Raw genomic sequence first — 24,023 nt, 5'->3', positions numbered from 1 at the left:
ATCTTTGGACTGTGGGAGGACACCGGAGCACCAGGAGGAAACCCACACAGACACGGGGAGAATGTGCAAACTCCAGACAGACAGTGACCCGAGGCTGGAATTGAACCCGGGTCCCTGGCAGTGTGAGACAGCAGTGCTAACCGCTGAGTTTATCTTAGTGGATAGCTGAATGAAGCAGACCTGGGAAGCCTCAGGATTAATTCTGGTGCTGGTTTAGCTAATCTGTGCTGGGCTGCTGTTAGAGAAGGCTGCAGTTTGCCTTGTTAGAGTTCGGGAAGGGTGAAGGACATTGGCTACTCCTCTCTATTCAGCCCCATATTTATATTTGACCATTGTGCAAAGTCACATTTCTAATGCTGCTGAAATTGACAAGTTGACGGCACAGAGCAGACGATAATGGATATGCATAGAAACATAGAATCCCTACAGTGCAGAAGGAGGCCATCAAGTCTGCACTGACAACAATCCCACCAAGACGCTGTCCTGTAAACCCACACATTTACTGCCAATCCCCATGGCCAATCTACCTGACCTTAAAAGAGGATCTTTGGGGTGGGGGGAGACTCGGAGGAAACTCGCACAGATGCGAGGAGAATGTGCAAACTCCACACAGACAGTCACATGGGCCCAAAATTGAATCTGGATCCCTGGCACTGTGAGACAGCAGTGCTGACCACTGTGCCACTCTTCAGAATACACTTCCTTATTTTGGAATATCATCACTCAGACATGTGTTCCCTTTGGTAACAGTGAAAGGATTTCTGAATTGATTAGCAGCCTGTTGTACCACATCATAAACATTCCTTCCACAGCCCACGAGGACTTGAACCTGGTGCTTCTGGCCCAGAAGTAGCTGCACTCCCACTGCACCACAAGGCTCTTCACTTAACCCTCACATTTGAAAAGAGCAAACTCCTTTCCTTATTGAAAATCAGGCAGATGTGGAAAACAAGTTGCCACTTCACCATGTCACACTTTGAGCAGCCATCAAAGACTAGTTTCCCTCCAGTGCGGTCAACACAAAGAATGTCTGAGAGAAATATTTGCAGGTACATATTGGTCCTGGACATCAGCGAGACATTGGTGCCCAGCCAGTTGGAGAGTAAATGAATGAGGGACAAACATAACTAGACTACAAATCGGAATTAGTGTTCTGGAAAACATCAATTTGCATCAACTTCAAGAAAGCGCCATTATAAGAGAATAAGGTGATCATAGCTTTGTTTAGCTCAATAAAGCATTAACATAAAAAAAAACAATAATTTTAATGCTTGGGTTAATGTGGAAAGGTTCAACAATAATAATTTGCATTTATTTAGCACCTTCATACAATCCTTAGTGAACATGGAGACCACCTGACCCATCGATTTTCACCGACCACCCTGTGCCCCTGTCCCCCACCTCCCCCCTCACTTAACATAGTTAGTCATCCCAAGGAACTTCACACAAGCAATATAAAACATAATTTGACACAAAGCCACTGAAGGAAATATCAGAGTGCTTGGGCAAAGAGGTAGGTTTGAAGAACCTATGGGTGGCACGGTGGTTAGCAATGCTGCCTCTCAGCGCCGGGATCTCAGGTTTGATTCTGCCTTGGGTCACTGTCTGTCTGTGTGGAGTTTGCACATTCTCCACGTGTCTGCGTGGATTTCCTCCAAGTGCTCTGGTTTCCTCCCACGCTCCAAAGATGTGCAGCTTGGGGTTAATTAGCCATGATAAATTGCTTCTTAGTGTCAGGGGGATTAGCAGGGCAAATACGTGGGGTCCTTGGGATGGGGCTTGGTTGGGTTTGCCAGTTTAGGCTTGATGGGCCAAATGGCCTCTTCCTGCATTGTAGAGATTCTGATTTCTAAGAAGTGTAAAATATTAGACACTATTACTACAAGAGGAAACAATACAACCTTACTCTCCCTATCAAACACTTGATTATTTAGAAGTAAGTTCCAGTTTCCAATGCTTTGGTGGAAATACCCCCAGTTGGGGTGAAATTGAAATTTGGAAGGGACACTTGTTATGCAGTCTGGCTGATTTTCCTTTCACACAAACCGTAGCAGAAGTTGGAGCCCTCTCCCTTCAAAGGCTTTGCCTGCCAGGGCACTCACCTGATGAAGGAGCAGCGCTCTGAAAGCTCGTGCTAGCAAATAAACTTGCTGGACTTCAGCCTGATGCTGTGAGACTACTTACTGTGCCTACCCCAGTCCAACACTGGCATCTGTACATGCTGAGGGCAAGTGGGTGACTGGAGTCAATGGAACATTTCAGCAAAAGATATGGAGCAAACTTGAGGAACTATTTAAGTACAAAGTAACCATGATGTAACCCAACTCCAGAGCAGACTGGAAGAGTCAAAGAACTTACTCCAGTTCTTATTCTTTCTGTTTGAATTCAAGGAAATAATACAGCCACTCTCAGAAGGAAAGTTAAATCATGAATGGGATCACTTGTCCACTCTGGTGGCAGGTGAACCTCTCGCGATTAAGTCGGAGGTGGAAGCGGCCATAAGACCAAAAGATATAGGAGCAGAATTAGGCCATTCGGCCCATGGCAGAAATGCGCCCCCTCATGGTGGATTATCAATTACACTAATTAATGAGCCAATTGACACTGATTTTCATTGAGCCCACTGCATTTTAATGGTGGTTCCGGGATTAACTGGGAGTCATACAAATTTCCCAATGCCATCCAAAACGATTGCCAGAAAACCCTGTCAGGTTTACCAAGGGCTTCCTGAGGCAGTCCATCATTATCAGGGAATCTGTGCCCAATCAAGGGGCTCGGTGATTGCTGCCCTCTGCTCGTGACCTCCCTGCGTGCCCCATCCTGCAATGTCCATGCTGGTCTGGCTTACCTGGGTCCAGGAATCCAATGATGATACCTGGTGAAGTCCCAGAAACATTACTAGCCACTGTTCCCATGGCACCTCTGGTAACCAAGAGCACTGATTAACAGGCAGTGCTTCGTAGGTAGGATTTCCACCCGTGGACTCCCAGATCCCTGGGTGGGCCTGTCATTGGCCAGCTAAGGAGACATTTAGTTTCGTTGGGCCTCTTCCACATGGGTTTCCCAGTGGGTCACTAACTGTTGGGCAGGAACACTGCTGGGAGCATTAAATCCAGCCACATGTTTTCAGTGTTTTATCCAAAAGTAACTTTTAGGTTTAAAACATTGTCTAATTAATGGTGCGTTCAGGTGAAGCACTAAGAAGGGCAGATTGTCAAAGCCAAGGCTTATACTGATTCCAAAAGAGAGGCAATCTTTTTTGTTCATAGGTAATGCCCTTCATGAGTTGTGCGTTGGTTGTTCCCATTGTGTCAAATAGGTGGTGACAGAAACATTATGGCTGATGTAACTATTGAATGTTTTTGTGATAGTAAGGCATCAATGTAATCTCCAAGTCCAGTCAACAGACCTTCCAAAGCAAAGTGCTTTGGGAATGATCAACCCGACTGGTTCTGAATACTGAACACTTTCACATTTGGAGTCAGAATTTGTGCTTTCTTCGTTTCAGTCTCCTGCAGGCTGAAATGAGATGCAAGTCAGAAACTTAGTAATAATATCATCCAGACAGAGACAGATTTGATCAGTTCTGAATTGTCCCTCCAACAAGAGCACCAATTTGCATCTATGTAATGGTAACCTTGTCTGGAAGTTTAATTGATTGCTGTTGGTGATCTGAGGGATTGTCATTTTTGGATGTTATTCCTCATTACTTTTGGGATCTTGCCCTAGACACAACAGGACTGTATTGTTGTTGAGGATCTGGAATGGACCTGACTTGTCCTTGGTTATCAACTCACCATTGTCCTTTTTGTGTGCAATAACTTTGTAGGACCTTGTTTCTTAACAAATCCTTGTTATCTCAACTGATTTATCCCATTCCTACTGTGGGCTCCTGGATGTGAACTCATTGCCCCAACTGTAAACTTGTCAATTCTGTCTCTGCATTTGTATCATGCATGTTGACCATTTCTTCTTGCAGTTTTAAAAGTTGCACTCTAGTTTTTGGGAGAATAGATTGGGTACGTGTAGGTAAATTGGTCTGTGCTCGTCTGCCAAACACAAGCTCTATTAGTGATGGAATAATTGTACTTCAAGGTATTGCTCACAGATCGAACACTGCAATGATCTTGTTTTGTCTGTCTAAATTTGAGAATTAGGGGTTTCACAGTGTAAGTCATTTGTTAGGAAGGCTGCTGGATTTAAGGTAATGAAGAGAAGAAGTGGTGTGATTGATACTCCACTTTTCTCTCACATCCTGAAATGGCTGACCATTATATTGTGGAGTTTTATCCAAAATTACCTCTAGGCAAACAAAATAAACCAATAATAGGACTTAAGTGTATGTGACAATCACACTTGATGTACTATGTTTAATGATACTGTGCTATTTTCTTGTATTTAAGGTGGGATTGCTTTAAGAGGCAGTGTTTTATTACAAGAGTCAATTTGTCTGGTAAACATGCAGCAGATGCCAAGAATGCAGCTTAATAATTAATCTTGGCTAAGAAACATGTTACTTTGTAGAGTTAATGGACCTTTTGTTTATTCTGTGGGATTTTAGATTAGATTGATTGACAGGGACAATTAGGGGGGATAATGAGAAGAGCTAAGCTTGCAGGAAAGAAAGATTTTCAGTTTCATTTTAAAATACAAGCTATTGCTGTCTGGGTTGTCAGAGGAAAGCAATGTCTCTCTCTTTATCTCTCTCCAGAGATGTTCTGGAAGTTCCAAACTTGGCAACTTAAGTCAAAACAAGGATGCCTGTGTTTTGTAACTAATTTTAATTTTAAAGAGGGTTTAAGTTTATAAGGGAAATATTGTTTGTTTGGAACACATAGTAATAGGTTATCACTTAAGAATTGTGTCTTGACATGTTTGAGTATTGTTCAGTCGTTAAAAGTTAAGCAAATTCATTTGTTCTAGTTAAACTGTGTTTGTTTTGATAAAATATCCCTGGTTTGTCAGTAGAATCGCACCTGCAATGAAACATCTTGACCTCACACTAATGCCAAAATAGCAAATTGTTGTAGTCTAGCCTGGCTTTACAATATACCCTGGGGTTTCTAATCTAACATGTATATTTGGTAAAGTCATCAACAATGACAATTAAGGCAGTGCCATGCACATGAAACTGGTCAGATGCAAGGATGGTGAGAAACTTTATATGCAATCTATGGTGCATTAGTTTTCACGATGCAGAATATATGTGATACCTGGGAGGATTAATTGAACTTGCACTCCAAGAATATGGATCCTGCACGTGGAATTAGTGAACAATTATACACTGGAAGTTTCACAGTAACAATTTCCACCATGGATTTCCATATCTGTAGATACCCGTGTGTTAGAATTCATGTTTGTAGTATGTTGGCCCTGCCCTTGTGTCAGTCTTGGCCAATAGCTAGTAGTGGCCAACCTTCTTAGGACAGATAATTCGGTTTTCAGCGAGCATTCCAGATAGTGGATGGCATTTGGGTTTCCACAGGATTGATGGTGTGAAACCACTCTTCATCTCATTGTGTACATCATTGTCATTTTCAATCACCTCATGTATATTTTTATACAGTGCAGAAGAGGCCATTCGATTGATTTGAGTCCGCACCAACTCTCGGACAGACTATCTTACCCAGGCTCTATCCCTCGTCCTATCCCCGTAACCCCACACATTTCTCATGGCTAGTCCACCTAACTTACTAGCCTTTGGATACTAAGGGGCAATTAAGCATGACCAATCCACCAATGTTTCTGACAGGATTCCAGGTGACCATTTCTCTTGGTTGAAGATATCCATTGTGTTTGGTCTGTTTGGGCCATTGTATAGTACTTTGTAGCTGTAACAGCCTTTGTTCTCAGACACTGCTCTTAACAGTGTTCTTTCTGCCCCATGCGTTGCAAAATTGATGGAAAGTTAGGCATTTCCTTGATGCATGGAGAAGGCCACACCTCCCACATGTCTTGCTAGGTTTAGGCGTTCGAGTGTATGCACCCACTATTAGGGTGTCAACCTTGACCAATAGCTAATAGGATCTGCAAGTTTTGTCAACCCACAGGGATCACTTTGTATTTGCGTCCATTCTTGAGTAGTTCTTTGATGCTGTATGTCTCAGGCTTGTCTTGCAGATGTCTCTGGAATGCATCCATGGATGTGATTGATTAGTTCAATAGTTCTGCCTGCTAGCTTTGTGTTTGAAAACATCTACCCTTTTCTCTGCATTTGCGGATGAAATGGTCTATAGATTCTGCAGGCTATTGTCGAAATATCATAAGCTTTAGTCAATGAACATGGAAGTTTAAGTTGATTCTGAACAGGTCTTCCAATGGAGGCCTTATCTTTTGGGGATCCTTTAGCTCTTCTGCAAATCCTGACCTTTGTTCCCAATTGCCAGGTGAATTTTTATGGCTTGTTTTATTGGTTTATCTATGCCTGAATCAAGAAACCATTCGTCTATATACTTCCAATTTGGATAGTCAGCTGCATCTCAATTTAAATGCAGAAATTTTATGGACATTTTGACATGATCCCTTTTACCTTCCATCTTCTGCAGTACCTGGATTGAGTCTTGCTATAGCTGCTTTCACTCACTTTTCTGAAGCACTGCCCAAGGAAATGTGTTGTAGCGAGAATGCACCACAGAGTAATAGCGTCATTGCTGTTTATTTAATATATTGTTCACCAGTTCGCTCAACCATTATAAGCACAATCTTTTACAGAAAAACACATGAGGATCAAAGTTCAAGAGACCTTTCCATGGTCTGCCCCTCACCCAGTATGATTCCCATGGTGGGCAAAAAATTCTCCCTGAAGCCATATAGCAAGACACTTGGAAAACGGGCAGGATTGGCCAGGGTCAGCATGGATTTATGAAATGGAAATCATGCTTGGCAAATCTACTGGAATTCTTCATGGATGTAACTAGTGAAGTTGATGAGGGGGATCCAGTAAATGTGGTTTATCTATAATTTCAGAAGTCTTTCAATAGAATCCCACTTAAGAGGTTAGCGTGGAAAATTAAAGTGCATTGGGATTGCGATGGATTGAGATGGATAGAAAATTGATTGGCAGGAAGGAATCAAAGAGTAGGAATAAACAGATATTTTTCCAGATAGAGTCATAGAGGTTTACAGCATGACAACAGACCCTTCAGCCCAACTTGCCCATGCCGCCATTTTTTTTTAAATGCCTAAACTAACCCCAATTACCTGCATTTGGCCCATATCCCTCTATACCCATTGTAACCATGTAACTATCTAAATGCTTTTTAAAAGACAAAATTGTACCTGTCTCTGCTATTAGCTCTGGCAGCTTGTTCCAGACACTCGCCACCCTCTGTGTGAAAAAATTGCTCCTCTGGACACTTTTTGTATCTCTCCCTCTCACCTTAAACCTATGGCATCTAGTTTTAGACTCCCCTACCTTTGGGAAAAGATTTTGACTATCTACCTTGTCTATGCCCCTCATTATTTTATAGACCTCTATAAGATCACCCCTCAGCCTCCTATGCTCCAGAGAAAAAAGTCCCGGTCTATCCAGCCTCTCCTTTATAACTCAAACCATCAAGTTCTGGCAGCAAGTGTCTAGTGGGGTACTGCAGAGAGCAATGCTGGGACCATATTCACGACATATATTAATGATTTTGACGAGGGAACTAAATGTAATACCTCCAAATTTGTAGATGGCACAAAGCTGGTTGGAGAGGTGAGCTGTGAGGAGAATATAAAGATCCTTCAGTGTGATTTGGACAAGTTGAGTGAGTGGGCAGGTGAATTGCAGATGCAGTATAATCTGGGTAAATGTGAGGTTATCCATCCTGGTAGCAAAATCAGGAGGACAGATTACTATCTGAATGGCCATGAATTAAGAGAAGGGAATGTGCAATGAGTTATCAGTGCCCTTGTACACCAGTCACTGAAGGTAAGCATGCAGGTACTGCAGGCAGTAAAAAAGGCAAGTGGTATGTTGGCCATCATGGTGAGAAGATTTGAGTGCAGGAGCAGAGAGGTCTTGATGCAATTATACAAGGCCTTGGTGAGGCCACACTTGGAATATGGTATGAAGTTTTTATCTTCTTATCTATGAAGGATGTTCTTACTGTAGTGGAAATGCAGAGAAGGTTTGCCGGACTGATTCCTGGGATGACGTATGAGGAGAGATTGAGTTGGTTAGCATTGTATTCGCTAGAGTTAAGAAGATTGATGGTGATCTTCTAGAAACCTATACAATCATAAATAGTTCAGATAGGGTTGATGCAAGAAGGATGTCCCTAATGGTAGGGGTGTGCAGAACCAGGGGTCACAGTCTGAGACTGTTTCTGGCAGCAATGAGGAGAAATCTTTTCATCTGGGGAGTGGTCTACCTGTGGAATTTGCCATCACAGAAAGGAGTTGAGGCCAAAACATTGCATATTGTCAAGGTGTAAGAGATCAAACGATATGGACAGGTTTGGGGGAAGGCAGGATCAGGCTATTGCGTTGGATAATCAGCCACGATCGTAATGAATGGTGGTGCAGGCTTGAAGGGCTGAATGGCCTCCTCCTCCTGCTCCCACTTTCCATGGTTCTCTGGCCGAGTTTTAGTAATTTTCTTTTCTTAGTTGCTAGTCATCAGACCCATACCTTGGTATCTCTCCTTTCCTGACTGAGTGATGCTGGTGCTGGCCTTCTTGGTGCACTGTCTCAAAGATTCAATTTTGTTGCAGTCTGAACAAAACATCAAGAAAGGCATGAGTGAGGATTTCAGCAGCAGATGCGCTAAGCATTTGGGGGTGAACAGAGTTAACAGATGAGTTTGTCCTTTTGAAACACAAGGGTTAAATGGGGAGGTCTTGTGATGCCATGATGGTGTATCTACTCTTGGACCAGGGGCTCCAGGTTCAACTCCAGCGACAGGACGTGTTGGCTCTGGAATTGTCTCAAAAATCCTTCCAGTATTCCAAAAGGGGTGATGATATGCTAAAAACATAAGGAATATATTCAAAATTGTGGCATAGTGGTTAACACTCGTGCCTCACGGCACCAAGCACCTGTATTCAATTCCCGCCTTGGGTCGCTATCTGTGTGGAGTTCACATGTTCTCCTCGTGTCTGCGTGGGTTTCCTCTCGCAGTCCAAAGATATGCAGGTTAGGTTGATTGGCCATGCTAAATTGCCTCTTGCTATCAGGGGGATTAGCAGGGTAAGTACATGGGGTTGCAGCCTGGGTGGGATTGTTGTCGGTGCAGATCCGATGGAGTGAATGGTCTCCTGCATTGTAACAATTCTATGAAATGTATGTCAGCATCTAATGAAGTCATCTGCCGTTAAATGGAGATGATCTTCAAAATAGTTCAGTGCAATGAAGCACGTTCTTTTTTGTGCTGTTTACAATATTGATCATAAGTACATATGATTCATATAATGACTGCACAACTGTGGGAATCAAATAGGTCTGACTGCTAAATATATAGCCTGAAATATCGAGTGATAAACTAGCTTGTTGTCTTGGTAAAATAGGACGAGAAATCATTTTGACAGAGTGGTGATCTTGGTTTGGTAGCTGAACAGCTACCTTCAAGGTCACTGAACCTGAAGCTGTGCATTCTTTATGTAAGTGTTGTAAAACACTGTCTGGACTCGGTTAATGAATTCTGGTCTGCGGTCTAATATAGAGATTAACGCAAATGTCTGATTTCTCCTTGCTGAATTAAACATCCGATTGTGTCAGCTTCCGTCGTCTCGGTGTGACATATCAAGGCAGCTCTTCTCTCTGAAGGATTGTTTAATGAATTTGAGCTTTTGACTCGTTTCGGAAATTTCCACTCAGTTGAGTTAATTCCATTATCCCTCAGTCACATTTAGAGAGAGGTGACAGATGATAACTCATCGGTTACTCTTCACCAATTTGCCATTCACTCCTCCTTCAGGAAGGAGTTACATTCCAGTGTGATTAGTAGTGGTGATGTGCACATGTCTGTCAGAGAAGGACGACTGTCACAGGAACAGTTGCAAATGGCTGGGGCTCGTCAAGTGTTGCTTGCTATCAGTGATATATAAAACAAGCTGATCTTTGGATACAAAGCAGCCTTTTGTGATGCAGAGGTAAGATCTCAGAATCTGAATTCAAATGCTACTATTTTTCAGAATGACTGTGCGTCTGTGTGTGTGTACATTGCACCTCAGTGTTTATTAATGTGTCTGAGAATTCTACATGCCTATTTTGCATTGCGTTTTACTGCCACTGTGGTCCATACTTTTAATACAATGGGAGGCTATTCATCACTTCTTATTGTTGGCGCAAGATTCCATGAATCTTCACATTTTTATAAGTTGTTTGCAGAGTCAAGTAAAGATGGTTGTTGCACGATTCGTTAGTCAGGAGAGGCTGATTTCTCTAAGTGGCTCCCACTAAGGTTTGATCCTAATCAGGCTGTCGGGGCTTAATTCAATAGCCTCTGAAAATGGGTAGGTGGAGGTCGGTGATGCATGATTAATCCATGGCCACTAACTGCAATGCAGGCAGCATGCTAACTTGCTGCTGTCTGCTGTTTATTCTTTGGAGATTCCAGCATCCAGCCAGCGCTGACAGTGCTGTTGATTGGTTTTATGCCTGGACAGGGGATTAATATGCTGAAGGCCTAGGACCAGTTAAAGCTCGCCTGTGCCCTCGTTTCTCACCTGACCCTGAGCTACGTTGTGGCTAGAGCACTCCCATAGGACGTCAGCCTGACCTGCGAAACATTTGGATAATTATACAACATGGGCGAGAGCAACTTCCAAAGTTTTTGGGTGCTGCACTGGAGCCCTTGGCGAAGGAAGGAGGTGAAAAGCAAAACTGACATGTTCTATCCAGAGTGGGCAAACAAATCTGGAAACACTTGTTGGGAAGGCAGTGTCAGGAGAAAATATGGTTGCCAAAGCCATGGATCAAATCTTGAAGATCTGGATGCAGTGACACACGAAATTTAGCAACCTCGCAAAGTTCCTCATAAAAACAGTTCAATGTAAACCATATATTTGACAATACACAACAGTCGAATGTGTACGATTTAGTAACAACCCTGGAATTGTACCAAATACAAGGTGGGATTTTATGGCCTCGCTCATCCCGAAACCATAAACTCCCACCCAAGGTCAACGGACATTCCCATTGTTCTCATCTCGCCTGCTCCGATTCCTGGGGTAGGCGGGGTGGTGAAATTCTGGCCGTGGTCTCTCAGCTACTGACTGGTGATATGATCATTCACTTTTGGAAATAATGCCATAGACAACTTTCATTTGCCAGTGAATGCATCTTCAATTGTCATCGTCTACCAACTGCAGCAGTAGCCTCGGAGACTGCTCAATGCCTCACGCCTAATTTCACTCGCCCACCAACAATCATGACTCATACCTAAAATTCATAGCTCACTTCACTCAGTGAGAAATCCATAACTCCAAGGACAATGTGTTTTTGAAATTGGATGGACATTCTCCTCCGCTTTTATAAAGGTAACAAGTTCACTTTGCTCTCTGAGAAAGCTTTTTCTTTTCCCCAAGAAATCCAATGACTTCAGCAAGTCACCTGGTGAAAAGGCCGCAGCTGGAGTACTGTGTGCAGTTTTGGTCACCATACTTACGCAAGGATATTTTGGCCTTGGAGGGAGTGCAGAGGAGGTTTACTAGGCTGATGCCGGAGTTGAGGGGGTTGAACTATGAGGGGAGGCTGAATAAACTAGGCTTGTACTCGTTAGAGTTTAGAAGAATGAGGGGAGATCTCATTGAAACGTATAAGATGATGAATGGGATGGATAGGATAGAGGTGGAGAGGCTCTTCCCACTCAGAAAGGACAGTAGGACTAGGGGGCACAGCCTCAAGATAAAGGGGGGGGCGGTTTAGATCGGAGTTGAGGAGGAACTTCTTCACTCAAAGGGTGGTGAATCTCTGGAATTCTCTGCCCGTTGAAGTGGTGGAGGCTGCCTTGCTAAATATATTAAAGATGCGGGTTGATAGGTTTTTGATAGGCAAGGGGATTAAGGGTTATGGGGAGAGGGCGGGAATGTGGAACTGAGACACGACAGATCAGCCATAATCTTATTGAATGGCGGGGCAGGCTCAAGGGGCTAGATGGCCTACTCCTGCTCCTATTTCTTATGTTCTTATGTTTACCTGAGTTAACGTTAAAAAAATGTTGCTGCCAGGCCTTGACATCTTGCTGATTGGCTGAAAATACTTGTCTTGGGAGACATTCTCACTGAATATTTTAGTTTGATATTTACAGGTTTTGTAATTTGTTTTAAAAAAATAGGTTTTGTTTCATAATTCTTCAGAGGTTATTGACATAAACCTTGTTAAAGTCTCTTATTCTGGGTCCAGCAGAAGCTAAGCTAATCAATTGGTCATTTTACTGAGTGAATTAACTTTTATACTATTGCTACAACCTGTGGAGTAGTGTGGCTGTTGAATCTGACCACTCTTCCCATCATGGTCAGAACAACTCTCGTATGCTTAGTACTCTTGAAAGCATCCCACCACCACCCCAACACACACACACACACACACACACACCATACAGCTGGCACAGAGTAGAAGAGTCAATTACTAGGGGGGGCACAGGTTTAAGGTTTGAGGGGCAAGGTTTAAAGGAGATGTACAAGGCAAATTTTTTTTATACAGAGTGGTGGGTGCCTGGAACTCGCTGCCAGGGGAGGTAGTGGAAGTAGATATGGTTCCGGGAGTGGCCTAGTACTTCGTGTCGGTGTGTGTGCTTGATCCTGGACCGGTAGACGGGCGCCGCAACAGCTTGGTGACTAGCACTGCTGGCTGTGCAGATACATGGATTTGGGCCAGTGTCTGTGGGAGTTTGTGCATTCTCCCTGCGGTTGCGTGGGTTTCCTCCGGGCGCTCCGGTTTCCTCCCACACCCCAAAGATGTGCTCTTAGGCTGATTGGTTTACCAAATTGACACTATTCTGCCCTGAATCTGGCTAAGTTAGGGGTTCCATGTGTAGACATGCAGGGTAGAATAGGTGTAGGGTGATGCGGCGGTGCGGGCTCGTTGGGCCGAAGGGCTTGTTTCCCGTGCTGGGTTGTTCTTTGTTCTTTGTTCTTTTGTTGGTAGTGAGTTTTAAGGATCATCTTGACAAATACATGAATAGCACGGGAATAGAGGGATTATGGTCCCCCGAAGGGTTTTAGTTTCAAATGGGCAGCATGGTCAGTCAGGCTTGGAAGGCCAAAGGGCTTGTTCCTGTGCTGTAATTTTCTTTGTTCTTTGTAACACAGCTAGATATTTAACCATAAAAGTCACATCACCCAAACACACTGGCACATGTCTTTCTACCTCTTTCTCTTGCAGAAGGAGGTGGTGTACTAAAGAGAGGCAGCAAGCGCTAACCAATGAGGAGGGACAGGGCTGTATGTGCTGACAGCTTGGAAGAGATTAGTGCTGCATATTGTTGAGATACCATTTGATGAGGTCATGGCCATCAAAGATCATAGTATCCTCATAACCAATCCTCCTCCTGCCACCTATTCCTTCACACTCCTCTGATTTACAAGCTACACGGCTTACTTCTCTCTGCTCCCTATGTTGCAACCTTATCCTTCAGATATACAAGAATTACAACCAGCCCTGGTGGAACTGCAAAAGGACAGTGCTGTTCAATCTCACACTTTGCTTCAGTAACTTAGAAACTGTGGATGATTTAGAGGTTGGCACACTTGCTGAGACACCAACCACAAGTCATAAATTTCACACCAACCAAGATGCAGTCACTGGAGTAGCATTGGGTAAGAACAAAAGAAGCAAAGGAGAGAAACACAAGGTGAATGCACAAAGGGGATCAGCTACCTTTTTTTTGAAATGATTTGTTACGAATTTGGTTTGGAATGCTTACCTTGCAGTCGCTTCTTTTGCTATTATGGCTGAACATACTGGGTAACCGAGGGAAGATAAAGTGTGGAACTGTTGGTGAATTGAGAATTCAGATTGTAGTTTCTAGGATCACATCCTGGACACACCAGGAAGGAAGGAAGTGGATGCAGTGCACTCTCCCTCTCTCTTTCCCCTTCCTCTTTCTCATGTTGCTGCTGCTTATCAGATCATCACGACAACCTGGACCTTTGTGATGGAGAAGCGACAGGGAATGGATCGCAACCTGTCCAGAGCAGTCAGAGAATCCAACAAAAGTGTTTGGCCGGATTTTCAGCAGTAAAGCAGGCAGCTCAAGTTGGGATATTTCCTGATTCAGCAGATTCTCCTCATTTTAAAGGATCCTGTTAGGTCCAATTTTCAGCCTGGGGAGTAGGGGCAGGAGTAAGCCAGGTCCAATGACTGCAAAGGCAGACTGTAGGAGGAAATCAGGGTGGTGAGTACTATGGTAGGCTGGTTAGAAGGCCCACCTCGGTTCTCTGGAACAGTGTATCAGCTGCTTAAGAAGCTTTTAATCCCTCCAACTCTCATCCCTCACACAACATCAGCCTCAGTGTTGATATCTTTGACCAGATCCTCCCTCTGTATCGATATCCTCCACCTTCCATCTTCCTGCTCTCTGATATTGAGAACTGCATGATGGTCTGCCTCACAACTGATTTAATTTTGCTCCCAAATAGAAACACAAGACATATTAATATTATACTACAGTTAACAGAAATACACAAAATAGCCAAATGTCTTACAGCACACGAAAGCCAATTGTGCCTGCAGAAAATTGCCATAAGGACATTGAATTTAAAAATGGGCTAGTTATGTTGCAGCTTTATAGAACCTTAATTAGGCCGCACTTGGAATATAGTGCTCAATTTTGGTCGCCACATTACCAGAAGGATATGGAGACTTTGGACAGGGTACAGAAAATATTTACCAGAAAGTTGTCTGGTATGCAGGGCATTAGCTATGAGGAGAGGTTGGAGAAACTTGGTTTGTTCTCACCGGAATGACAGGGGTTGAGGGGAGATCTGATAGAAGTCTACAAGATTGAGAGGCATGGACAGAGTGAATAGTCAGAAGCTTTTTCCCAGGGTGGAAGACTCAATTACTAGGGGACATAGATTTAAGGTGCGAGGGGCAAAGTTTAAAGAAGTTGTACGAGGCAAGTTTTTTACACAGAGGTTGGTGAGTGCCTGGAATTTGCTGCTGAGGGAGGTAGTGGAAAGTGGGTACGATAGTGACTTTTAAGGGGTGTCTGGATAAATACATGAATAGAATGGGAATAGAGGGGTATGGTCGCCAGAAGGGTAGGGGGTCAGCATGGTCACTGCAGACTTGGAGGGCAGAAGGGCCTGTTCCTGTGCTGTAATTTTCTTTGTTCTTTGACAGTCCAAATGTATTGAAAAATTGGTAATGGGGAGTTTGGTTCCAATTTCCACTTACTCCTCTTGGAACAGTATTGTAACTTGCTTGAAAGGAGATGAAAATGAGTACTACAGGGCACACTAGGTTGTTCTAGTCACCAGCAGTGCCAGTTATATGGGACATGTCAGTTATAGGTGTGCTATCTTCTAACAAATCTCTGCATCTGAGTATTCATTGTCTTATAGCGTGGTCTTTGTCAGGTATTTGGCCTTTGCCAGTAATTGTGGGTGAAACATTAATGACAATTGGGCATAGTCAGTTCCTGTTGCCAACCCCCCAGTTGCTCATCCCTGTTCATCCACTCTTTAAAAAGTATAGATGGTTTCTCCTTGGAAAAGTTATTACCTGAATAAAGAAATGATTTAATTTGCACCTTCTACAACCGCTGGATATCTCCAAGCTCCCAGCCACGACACGACAGATCAGCCATGATCTTATTGAATGGCGGGGCAGGCTCGAAGGGCTAGATGGCCTACTCCTGCTCCTATTTCTTATGTTCTTATGCCAATGAAGTACTCTTGAAATGTAGCCACTCTTGTGACACAGGAGAGATGACAGCCAATTTTGGCATAGCAAGATCCCACAAAGAGCCAAGAGGTAATGGCCAGATAATTCATTTGTGATATTGACTTATATTTTTTGCCACAAGCTTTATATTCTGTGTCAAAATCTTTTGGTACAAAGTTTTATGGCAAGATAAATAATTGCAGGAAAGAAGTGGCAAATTAAAGACAAGCAGGTCTGTTCTGATGAAGGGTCATGCAGACTCAAAACATTGGCTCTATTCTCTTGCCACTGATGGTGTCAGACCTGCTGAGATGTTCCACCATTTTCTGTTTTAGTTCAAGATTCCAGCATCCGCAGTAATTTGTTTTTATCTTAGGTCTGCATGTTTATTGGGGCAGGTTATGCAGACTGGATGCGCAGGAGGAGTGCAGCTTCAGAAGGAAAGAGAGAAGTTAGTGTTTTCCCACAAGTTGTGGAGCTGAGACCTATTGACTGGTTTCCCACCGAGACATCAGTCTGACAGGCTTGGCTTTGAGTCATGGGGTGAGGGCAAAGGGATGGAGGACTCATAGTCTGACCCCTCAGCCCAGGGGGGTCTTTAGATTGGGAGTTGGGGGGGGGGGGGGGGGCGGTGGGGACACCAGTCAGAGGTACTCTTCTTTCTTTTGTATCACAGGTTGGTTTGGCTCCTGCTCTGCCAAGACCGTAAGGAACTACCAAAGGTCATGAATGTAGCCCAATCCATCACGCAAACCAGCCCCCCATTTGTTAACTCTGTCTACACTTCCCACTGCCTTGGCAAAGCAGCCAGCATAATTAAGGACCCCACGCACCCCAGACATTCTCTCCTCCTCGTCTTTCTTTCGGGAAAAAGATACAGAAGTCTGAGGTCACGTACCAACAGAGTCAAGAACAGCTTCTTCCCTGCTGCTGTCAGACTTTTGAATGGACCTACCTTGCATTAAGTTGATCCTTCTCTACACCCGAGCTATGACTGTAACACTACATTCCGCATTCTCTTGTTTCCTTTTCCATGGACGGAATGCTTCGTCAGTATAGTGCGCAAGAAACAATACTTTTCACCGTACGTTAATGCATGTGACAATAATAAATCAAATCCTGCTCCACATAACTCACAAAGAGTTCTGCAAAATCACTGACCTTCTCCCTGAAGCTGCGCTTACCTGGTCACCTTACACAAAACTGACAAACAGATTAAAATGGAGACGGGAAGCCTTATTAATGAACTTTAAACGTCAGCCTGTCGCTTGGGAATGGATAGACTTCCCACCTCTTGTCTGCTTTCAGCCAACCCCTTGCCAAGTTTGGGCAGGTTTCCTGAGATAATTGGAATTTTTCCTGCAATGTTTCCTCGCCCACATTTAGTTCCTCCCAAAGGTTCTGAAATAGACAGAAAATGCTGCTTTAAATCGAACAAATGGAATTTTGAAACACACCTTCACGAATAACATTGAACACCAGGTGGATTATTAAACATAATTGGATTAACCACTGAGAAATTTTGTGACCATCTGAGTAACTTTTGAACATTAATTTCATTAATCAGAAGAGCAAGGTAAGTGCTAATGCATCTAAGGTTGTTATCAATAAGACATCTACAGGATAATCCATTCAAATTTAGATGAGGGAGAGTGAACGTTTCCAATGAATTGTCAAGGGTGCAATTAAAATCAAGTGAGTCAGAAAATTCAAGAATGAACTAATAAAGCACCTGACCAAAAAAGCAGTCAAGGTCTTTGAGAGGTATTGTGGATGGTTATATTTCTTGAACCAGCCTGATAGTACTCTCTCTCACCCCCTGTTTTCTAATATAACTGGTAACCATTTTTACTGCCAATACAGAACCAAACTGAAGCACTCAGTGGGTGCACTAAATAGGTAGAATTCTGAATTCCAACAATTTTTTCCCAACTAGTGACACCTACTTTACTTATGACCAGGTAAACTCTTTACAGAATAAAATGTTAATATAGCCACAGTGATTATCAACAATGACTTTGGATACAAAAGTGTGTTTGTATACAGTGTTATATAGACACAAACCAGCCTCCCATCCAAAGACTTTGTCTACACGCCTTGCTGCCTCAGCAAAGCAGCCAGCATAATTACGGAGCCTACGCACCCCGGACATTTTCTCTTCCACCTTCTTCCGTCGGGAAAAAGATACAAAAGTCTGAGGACACGTACCAACCGACTTAAGAACAGCTTCTTCCTTGCTGCTGTCAGACTTTTGAACGGACCTACCTTGCATTAAGTTGATCTTTCTCTACACCCTAGCTATGACTGTAACATTCTGCACTTTGTTTCCTTCTCTATGAATGGTATGTTTTGTCTGTATAGCGTGCAAGAAACAATATTTTTCACTGTATGTTAATACATGTGACCCTAATAAATCAAATCAAATATTCAACATTAAGGCAGTAGGAATGAAATTCAGAAGGTGGGATTTTCTGGCCTCGCTCACCCCTGAAACCGAAAAATCCCGCCTGAGGTCAGTGGACCTTTCCACGGTCTACCCCTTGCCCAACTCTGATTTTCATAGTGGGCGGGATGCTAAAATTTGCCCCGCTGATTGATTATACTCCTAGATTGGAATCTTACCATGCCGGTGGGATTTTCCCAAGCCAGCTGCAGTGAATGGAGATTTTGCTGGCTGCCAAATTCTCTGAGCTTGCTGCAGTGGGAGCATGCAGCAATGGGTGGTAAGATCGCTCCCATAAAGTCAAAAGTTACACAATATAACAGGTTACTCCAGTGGAATGGGTAAACACAAATTTGGCTTAAGACAGTAACACTCTCGGAATGGATCTTCCCTACCTGTTCCAACTTTTTTTTATAAGGCAGTTGTGAAGTCTTTGGACACGATGTACCAGTGGATTAATGTGATCCTGCATTTTTTATGTCTTCAATGTCAAGGAAATGATGTCTGGTGAAGCCTGGTTTGAATTCAACTGCATGTCACGCAAAACAATAATGACTAACAGGAGTATTTTTCTCTTACTTTTGCAATGCCTTGGATTAAAGTTAATGAAAATTATTAATTCAAAAAGGGGTTTTGTTGTAATATTTGAATTGCACTCTGGACTGGCCCAATACTGAGACAGTGGCATTTATTGCTCACCCACGTAGCCAAAACGCAGTGCTGACTACTGCCCCTTAGTGCTGGCATGCTTTCCAAACCAATCAACCTGATCTGGAGCCATTCAAGCCCAGTGAGGCTGTTGAACTGCTTGTACTGTAGGCCAGAGCAATGTGAGCTGGATTGAAACTGACAGTAAAGAGGGGCAGACTAACACACAGACTAATTACCTATGTGTTCCTCAAGTTGCAACTTCAAAAGAGGCAGAAACCAATGTTTCGGAATGTGTTTTTTGTGCATTGTAGAAAACAGTCATCTGTGCAGTGACAGTTCTATTTATAATCCTCGATCTCAAAATACCTGCAAGCCACACGTTTAGTTTAGAAAATGTATCCTGTGTCAAAATATAACTGTGTAAATTCTTCTTAACAGGACTCGAAGTGCAATTTAATATATTGGATGGCACTTCACGTCAGCATACTTATAAAGCACAGAAGATCACCTGCATTTGAGGTGTAAAGACAAGAGCCTTGGAGATCTGGTTGTCTACATGAATCCAGAAGCAGCCGTCTAGACGGGGGATCTGTTTTCTTGTATATACTGAGCTGTACTCTGCCAGACACAAATGCTGACTGTGAATTGTCTGTCGCTGTTTCTTTGGATTGTGCTCGATGAGGGTCTTCTAACACCTCTGGAATCATTGTCACCAAGGAGTTTGGCACGCACAAGCAGTGACAACATAATTGAGCTGTCAGGAGATGGAGTTCCCAGACCCCAACGGGTTAGACGCGGTTGGATCTGGAATCAATTCTTTGTGCTGGAAGAATATATGGGGTCAGAACCTCAGTATGTGGGAAAGGTAAATCTCATTACTGCTATTTGAAAGAAATAATAGTTTGACCAGTATCTTTAAGTTCCCGCTATTAGTAATATTTGCTAAAATAGTTCTCATTTGATAAACATTAATTTTAATTTCTATTCTTTGCAAATTATTGTGCACAAAATATGAAACCTGCTAATAATACCAAAGGATATGTATTAACATTACATGAGAAAATAATTATCAAATATATTTTATCTGCTCAATGTCTGATTTGGATATTAATTTATATTTGGTGTTTTATTATTTCTTGGCCATCTGTTACTGTAATGTTTTATCCACAGATATTTAACTGGTTGAAACATGGCTTTGCTGCACATTTCTCTCTTCTGTCAGTGTGTGTCCCGATACATTAACATCAGGAGCAAACCTGAGAAAGTCGATTTTTAAATACCGCCTTGCTTTCAGTTATTATCTTACAATTTTTGCTGTTTATTCGACAGCACAAAATAAGGAGGTTGACATTGAAGCCGAGCCTTTATTCTGAATCAGGATCCTAATCTGACCCTGAAGCAGGAATTTGTAAATTCCACAATGCTGTCAAATGTAGTTGTGGGCTGAACAATGTTCTGCTGTCATTACAGTATTACGTCTGGATGATTTCCTTCAATTTATCTTTTTATCTAGTTGGACCTGTGCATTGACACAAGAGACAGAAAATGCTGCTTCTGCAGAGCAGGTCAGAGAACGAAAGTTAGTCTAACTACATGTTATCAGATAAACAGTCCCACCAACACATTAATCTACATTTTCCTCTTGACATCTGGGAATGAACAACTGGACTTTGACAGAATTTCCATTCCACTCCAGAATTCCGCTCAGGCATGTAGAGCTGGCAGATTCGGCTTATCACATACACCCACATTTAAATTCTTAGGAGGCAAGGAAATGTTCACCCTTATTCGCAGAGGTGAACTATTACTGAGATTGGAACATGATTGCGTAGCTCTGATTAACATTACTTGCACATACTTACCCAGGCTAGAGATAATTTTGAGTAAATATTGCCAGTAGAGAAATCTTGGCCATCACTAGTGCATGCTTGGGAAAATTATTCCTACCATGTTTAATTCATCTTTTCAAGAGTTATCTGTAAATGAAGCTTCAAGTACTAACATGGTGAAGGATAAAAAAGAATGAACAGCAATTCTGCAATCCTCAGGGTCTTGTTTTATTCTTCAACACTGAGTTTCCATTGGAAATGGAATGGGGTCAGTTTCTATAACAGGTCGATTTAGTAACCCAGACACAAATACAGCCAACCCCGGCACCGGAGACATGAGGAACAGCAGGTCAAGTGTATTCTGCTGAAAGTTAGGAAGTTCTGCAGTGTTTTTTAATGAAAATCTATTTCCCTCCTTCACTTAACAAGTGGGTTAGCATTCTTAATCAGCCAGGGAAGGATTCCAATACAAACATGTCACCCTTCACACGTCTGCTTCCTGGGCTTTCTTGGTTATCATTGGTCAAGGTTAGGAATCATTATCTTAAAATTTGTAGCATGTTCTCACCAAACAAATCACATTTTGTAGCTTTATTTCTACCCTTCCAAAGCCAATAACATTGGTTTAAATACTCGATGATACTTTTTTGGATATATTGCCTGATCTTGGCAAAATATGGAATCAATTTAAGAAATCATATTCCCAGCGCCTAGCTTCTCCTGCCAGGAGCGCGTATATCCTAAATCTAAGCATCAGAATTTCAACCAACTCAACTGACCTCCTGTGTCTGAATTCCCAGGAGGAACAACTAAGTTTTGATCGCACAAATTCAAAGAATGTGTCCTTATAAGTCTCCTTAAACAGAACAACTTGCGTTTAGTGGGGTGGCACAGTGGTTAGCACTACTGCATCACAGCACCAGGGACTTGGGTTTAATTCTGGCCTTGTGGAGTTTGCACATTTTTCCCGTGTCTGTGTGGGGTTCCTTTTTGAGTGCTCCGGTTTCCCCGCCACAGTCCAAGGATGTGCAGAGTGAGTGCATTGGCTCCATAAGTGTGAGTTTATGGGGATAGTGCAGGTATCAGGACTTGGTGAAATGCTGTCTGTTAGAGAGTCAATGTGGACTTGATGGATCAGATAGCCTCCTTCTCCACTGTAGTGATTCTATGGACATAGCACCTTTTAATTGAGTAAAAACATCCCAAGGGACATCATAGAAGGGTTATCAAACAATATCTGACACAAAGCCATGTAAGGAGGCACCAGTTTAGTTGAATAAAAATTTTGCTTAAAGTGATAGGTTTAAAGGAGCATCTTAAACAGGGAGAGAGAGGTGAAAAGGTTAAGGTTAGAAATCCCAGTGCTTTGGACCCAGGCAGCTGAAAGCACGGCCACTGATAGAAACTAAATCATTTAAAATTGTGAGAGTCAAAGAAACAGAATTGGGTGGGCACAGAGGCCGATGTGCAGCTGGAAGAGATGCCAGAGATAGGGAGAGCAAACACCATGGAGGGCTATGAAAACAAGAATGGGAGTGGTAAAATTGAGGTAATATATATCCACAACACAAATACTGGCTGGAAATTTTATAGCACGCGGGGGCAGGCAAAGCTTGGAGAATTGCATTCTCTGTTGGCCTCGGGTGTGATCATGTGAAACTCAGGCAGACATGCCAGTAAAATTCCGTCGGCTGTGTCCAAATTTTACAAATGCTGTTTTCTTATCTTTTCTCCCCCTTTGCTTCCCTTTTTGCCCTTTTTCTCCATTTTACCCTTCTCCCCCCACATCTTCATCTGTCTGATTTTCAGCTTCTCTGCCGTTTGGCCATTCACACCTTCTATTCTCTCTATGGACCGCCATTAGCACCTCTTAGTCTCTCCTGCTGCTTTGTGACAATGCCATGTCTTTCATTTCCTCATCTTGCAATATAAATATCCCCTGTTTTCTCTGCCTTTTAGCTTTGGCAAAGGATCATCTGGACTCAAAACGTCAGCTCTTTTCTCTCCTTACAGATGCTGCCAGACCTGCTGAGATTTTCCAGCATTTTCTCTTTTGGTCACAAATACTGCCTTTTGTTTGTCTTCTCAGGATTGTTTGCTGGCTGCAACTGGTGCTGGTCACTGATGAGTCAACAACGCACTTTGCAACATCGTTTCTCTCGCCAGCTCAATCTTCATCTTCCTGCAGCGTGTCCCAGTCCAATCTAATGCCTTTACTTCTGTACTCAATTTCTTCCCTAGTATCTAGGCAGTAGACCTGACCATTATGTGATCACATAATTCTGAACTGTTCCCTCATGTTGAACTGCCCAATGTGATCTATTTCATTACTTAAGGTTCACTGTCTCTTTCATTAACATGGGGACAATGTCAGAGAAAGTAGACAATAGCTTTATTTACAGTGAGAATGCTTTCTCCAAAATGAATTGTTATTTACCGCAACAGCAGTAGGGCTGAAACATTCCTGGCTAATAGCAATTTTCCCTCAACTAACCCCAGCAAAAACCTTGTTTCAGCAACCAATGCGCTGTGCAAACTACCTGCTATGGTCAAACCAACAACAATGCCTTGCATTTGTATAGCACTGTTAATGAAATCAAATACCTCAACACATTGACCGGCATGGTGGCACAGAGGCTAGCACTGCTGCCTCACAGCATCAGGGTCCTGGGTTCGATTCTCGGCTTGGGTGACTGTCTGTCTGGAGTCTGCACGTTCCCGCCTTGTCTGCGTGGGTTTCCTCCGGGTGCTCCAGTTTCCTCCCACAGTCCAAAGTTGTGCAGGTTAGGTTGATTGGCCATGCTAAATTGCCCCTTTGTGTCCTGGTTAGAGGAATTAGCAGGGTAAATATGCGGAGTTACGTGGAAAAGGCCTGGATGGGGTTGTGGTTGGTGCAGGGTTAATGGGCCAAATAGCCTCCTTCTGCATTGTGGGGATTCTATGACTTCACAGCACATTTTAAAATCTAACATTGAGCCACACATTGAGGTGTTGTACAGATGAACACCAGGTTGGTTTGAAAAGGTAGATTTTAATTCTTACTGAAAGGAGGCAAGCGAGAGGTGGAGAGTTTTGGGAAGGGGATCCCAAAACTTGAAGTTCTAGGGGCTGAAGGTGCAGCCACTAGTGGTGCTGCTATTAAATTTGGGGATGCCCGAGAGGTCAGGATTGGAGGAATGCTGAGATTTCATGGGGCGATGGGACTGGGGTGGGGGGATTACAAAGATCAATAAGTAGATTTGATGAGAATTTCAGAATCAGACTACTGCTTAACCATTTGTTTGTAA

At 43.0% G+C, this 24,023-nt stretch overlaps 1 protein-coding gene across 2 annotated transcripts in view; it reads left to right on the top strand.

Annotated features, from left to right (window-relative positions):
• LOC145360102 (cadherin-12-like) overlaps positions 1–24,023 on the top strand; it is a 547,570-nt gene that overhangs the window by 347,880 nt on the left and 175,667 nt on the right. For both annotated transcript variants that reach the window (XM_080215073.1, XM_080215065.1), the window contains one exon: positions 19,346–19,772. In XM_080215073.1, coding sequence (XP_080071199.1) covers positions 19,539–19,772 — 234 coding nt within the window. In that variant the 5' untranslated portion in view covers positions 19,346–19,538. The remainder of the gene's footprint in view (positions 1–19,345; positions 19,773–24,023) is intronic.

This window comes from Carcharhinus amblyrhynchos, chromosome 2 (genome assembly GCF_965287045.1).
Source record: "Carcharhinus amblyrhynchos chromosome 2, sCarAmb.v2.hapA, whole genome shotgun sequence".
NCBI lineage: Eukaryota > Metazoa > Chordata > Chondrichthyes > Carcharhiniformes > Carcharhinidae > Carcharhinus > Carcharhinus amblyrhynchos.
The sequence above is the reverse complement of the archived record's forward strand: the minus strand, read 5'-3'. Positions and strand labels throughout refer to the sequence as shown.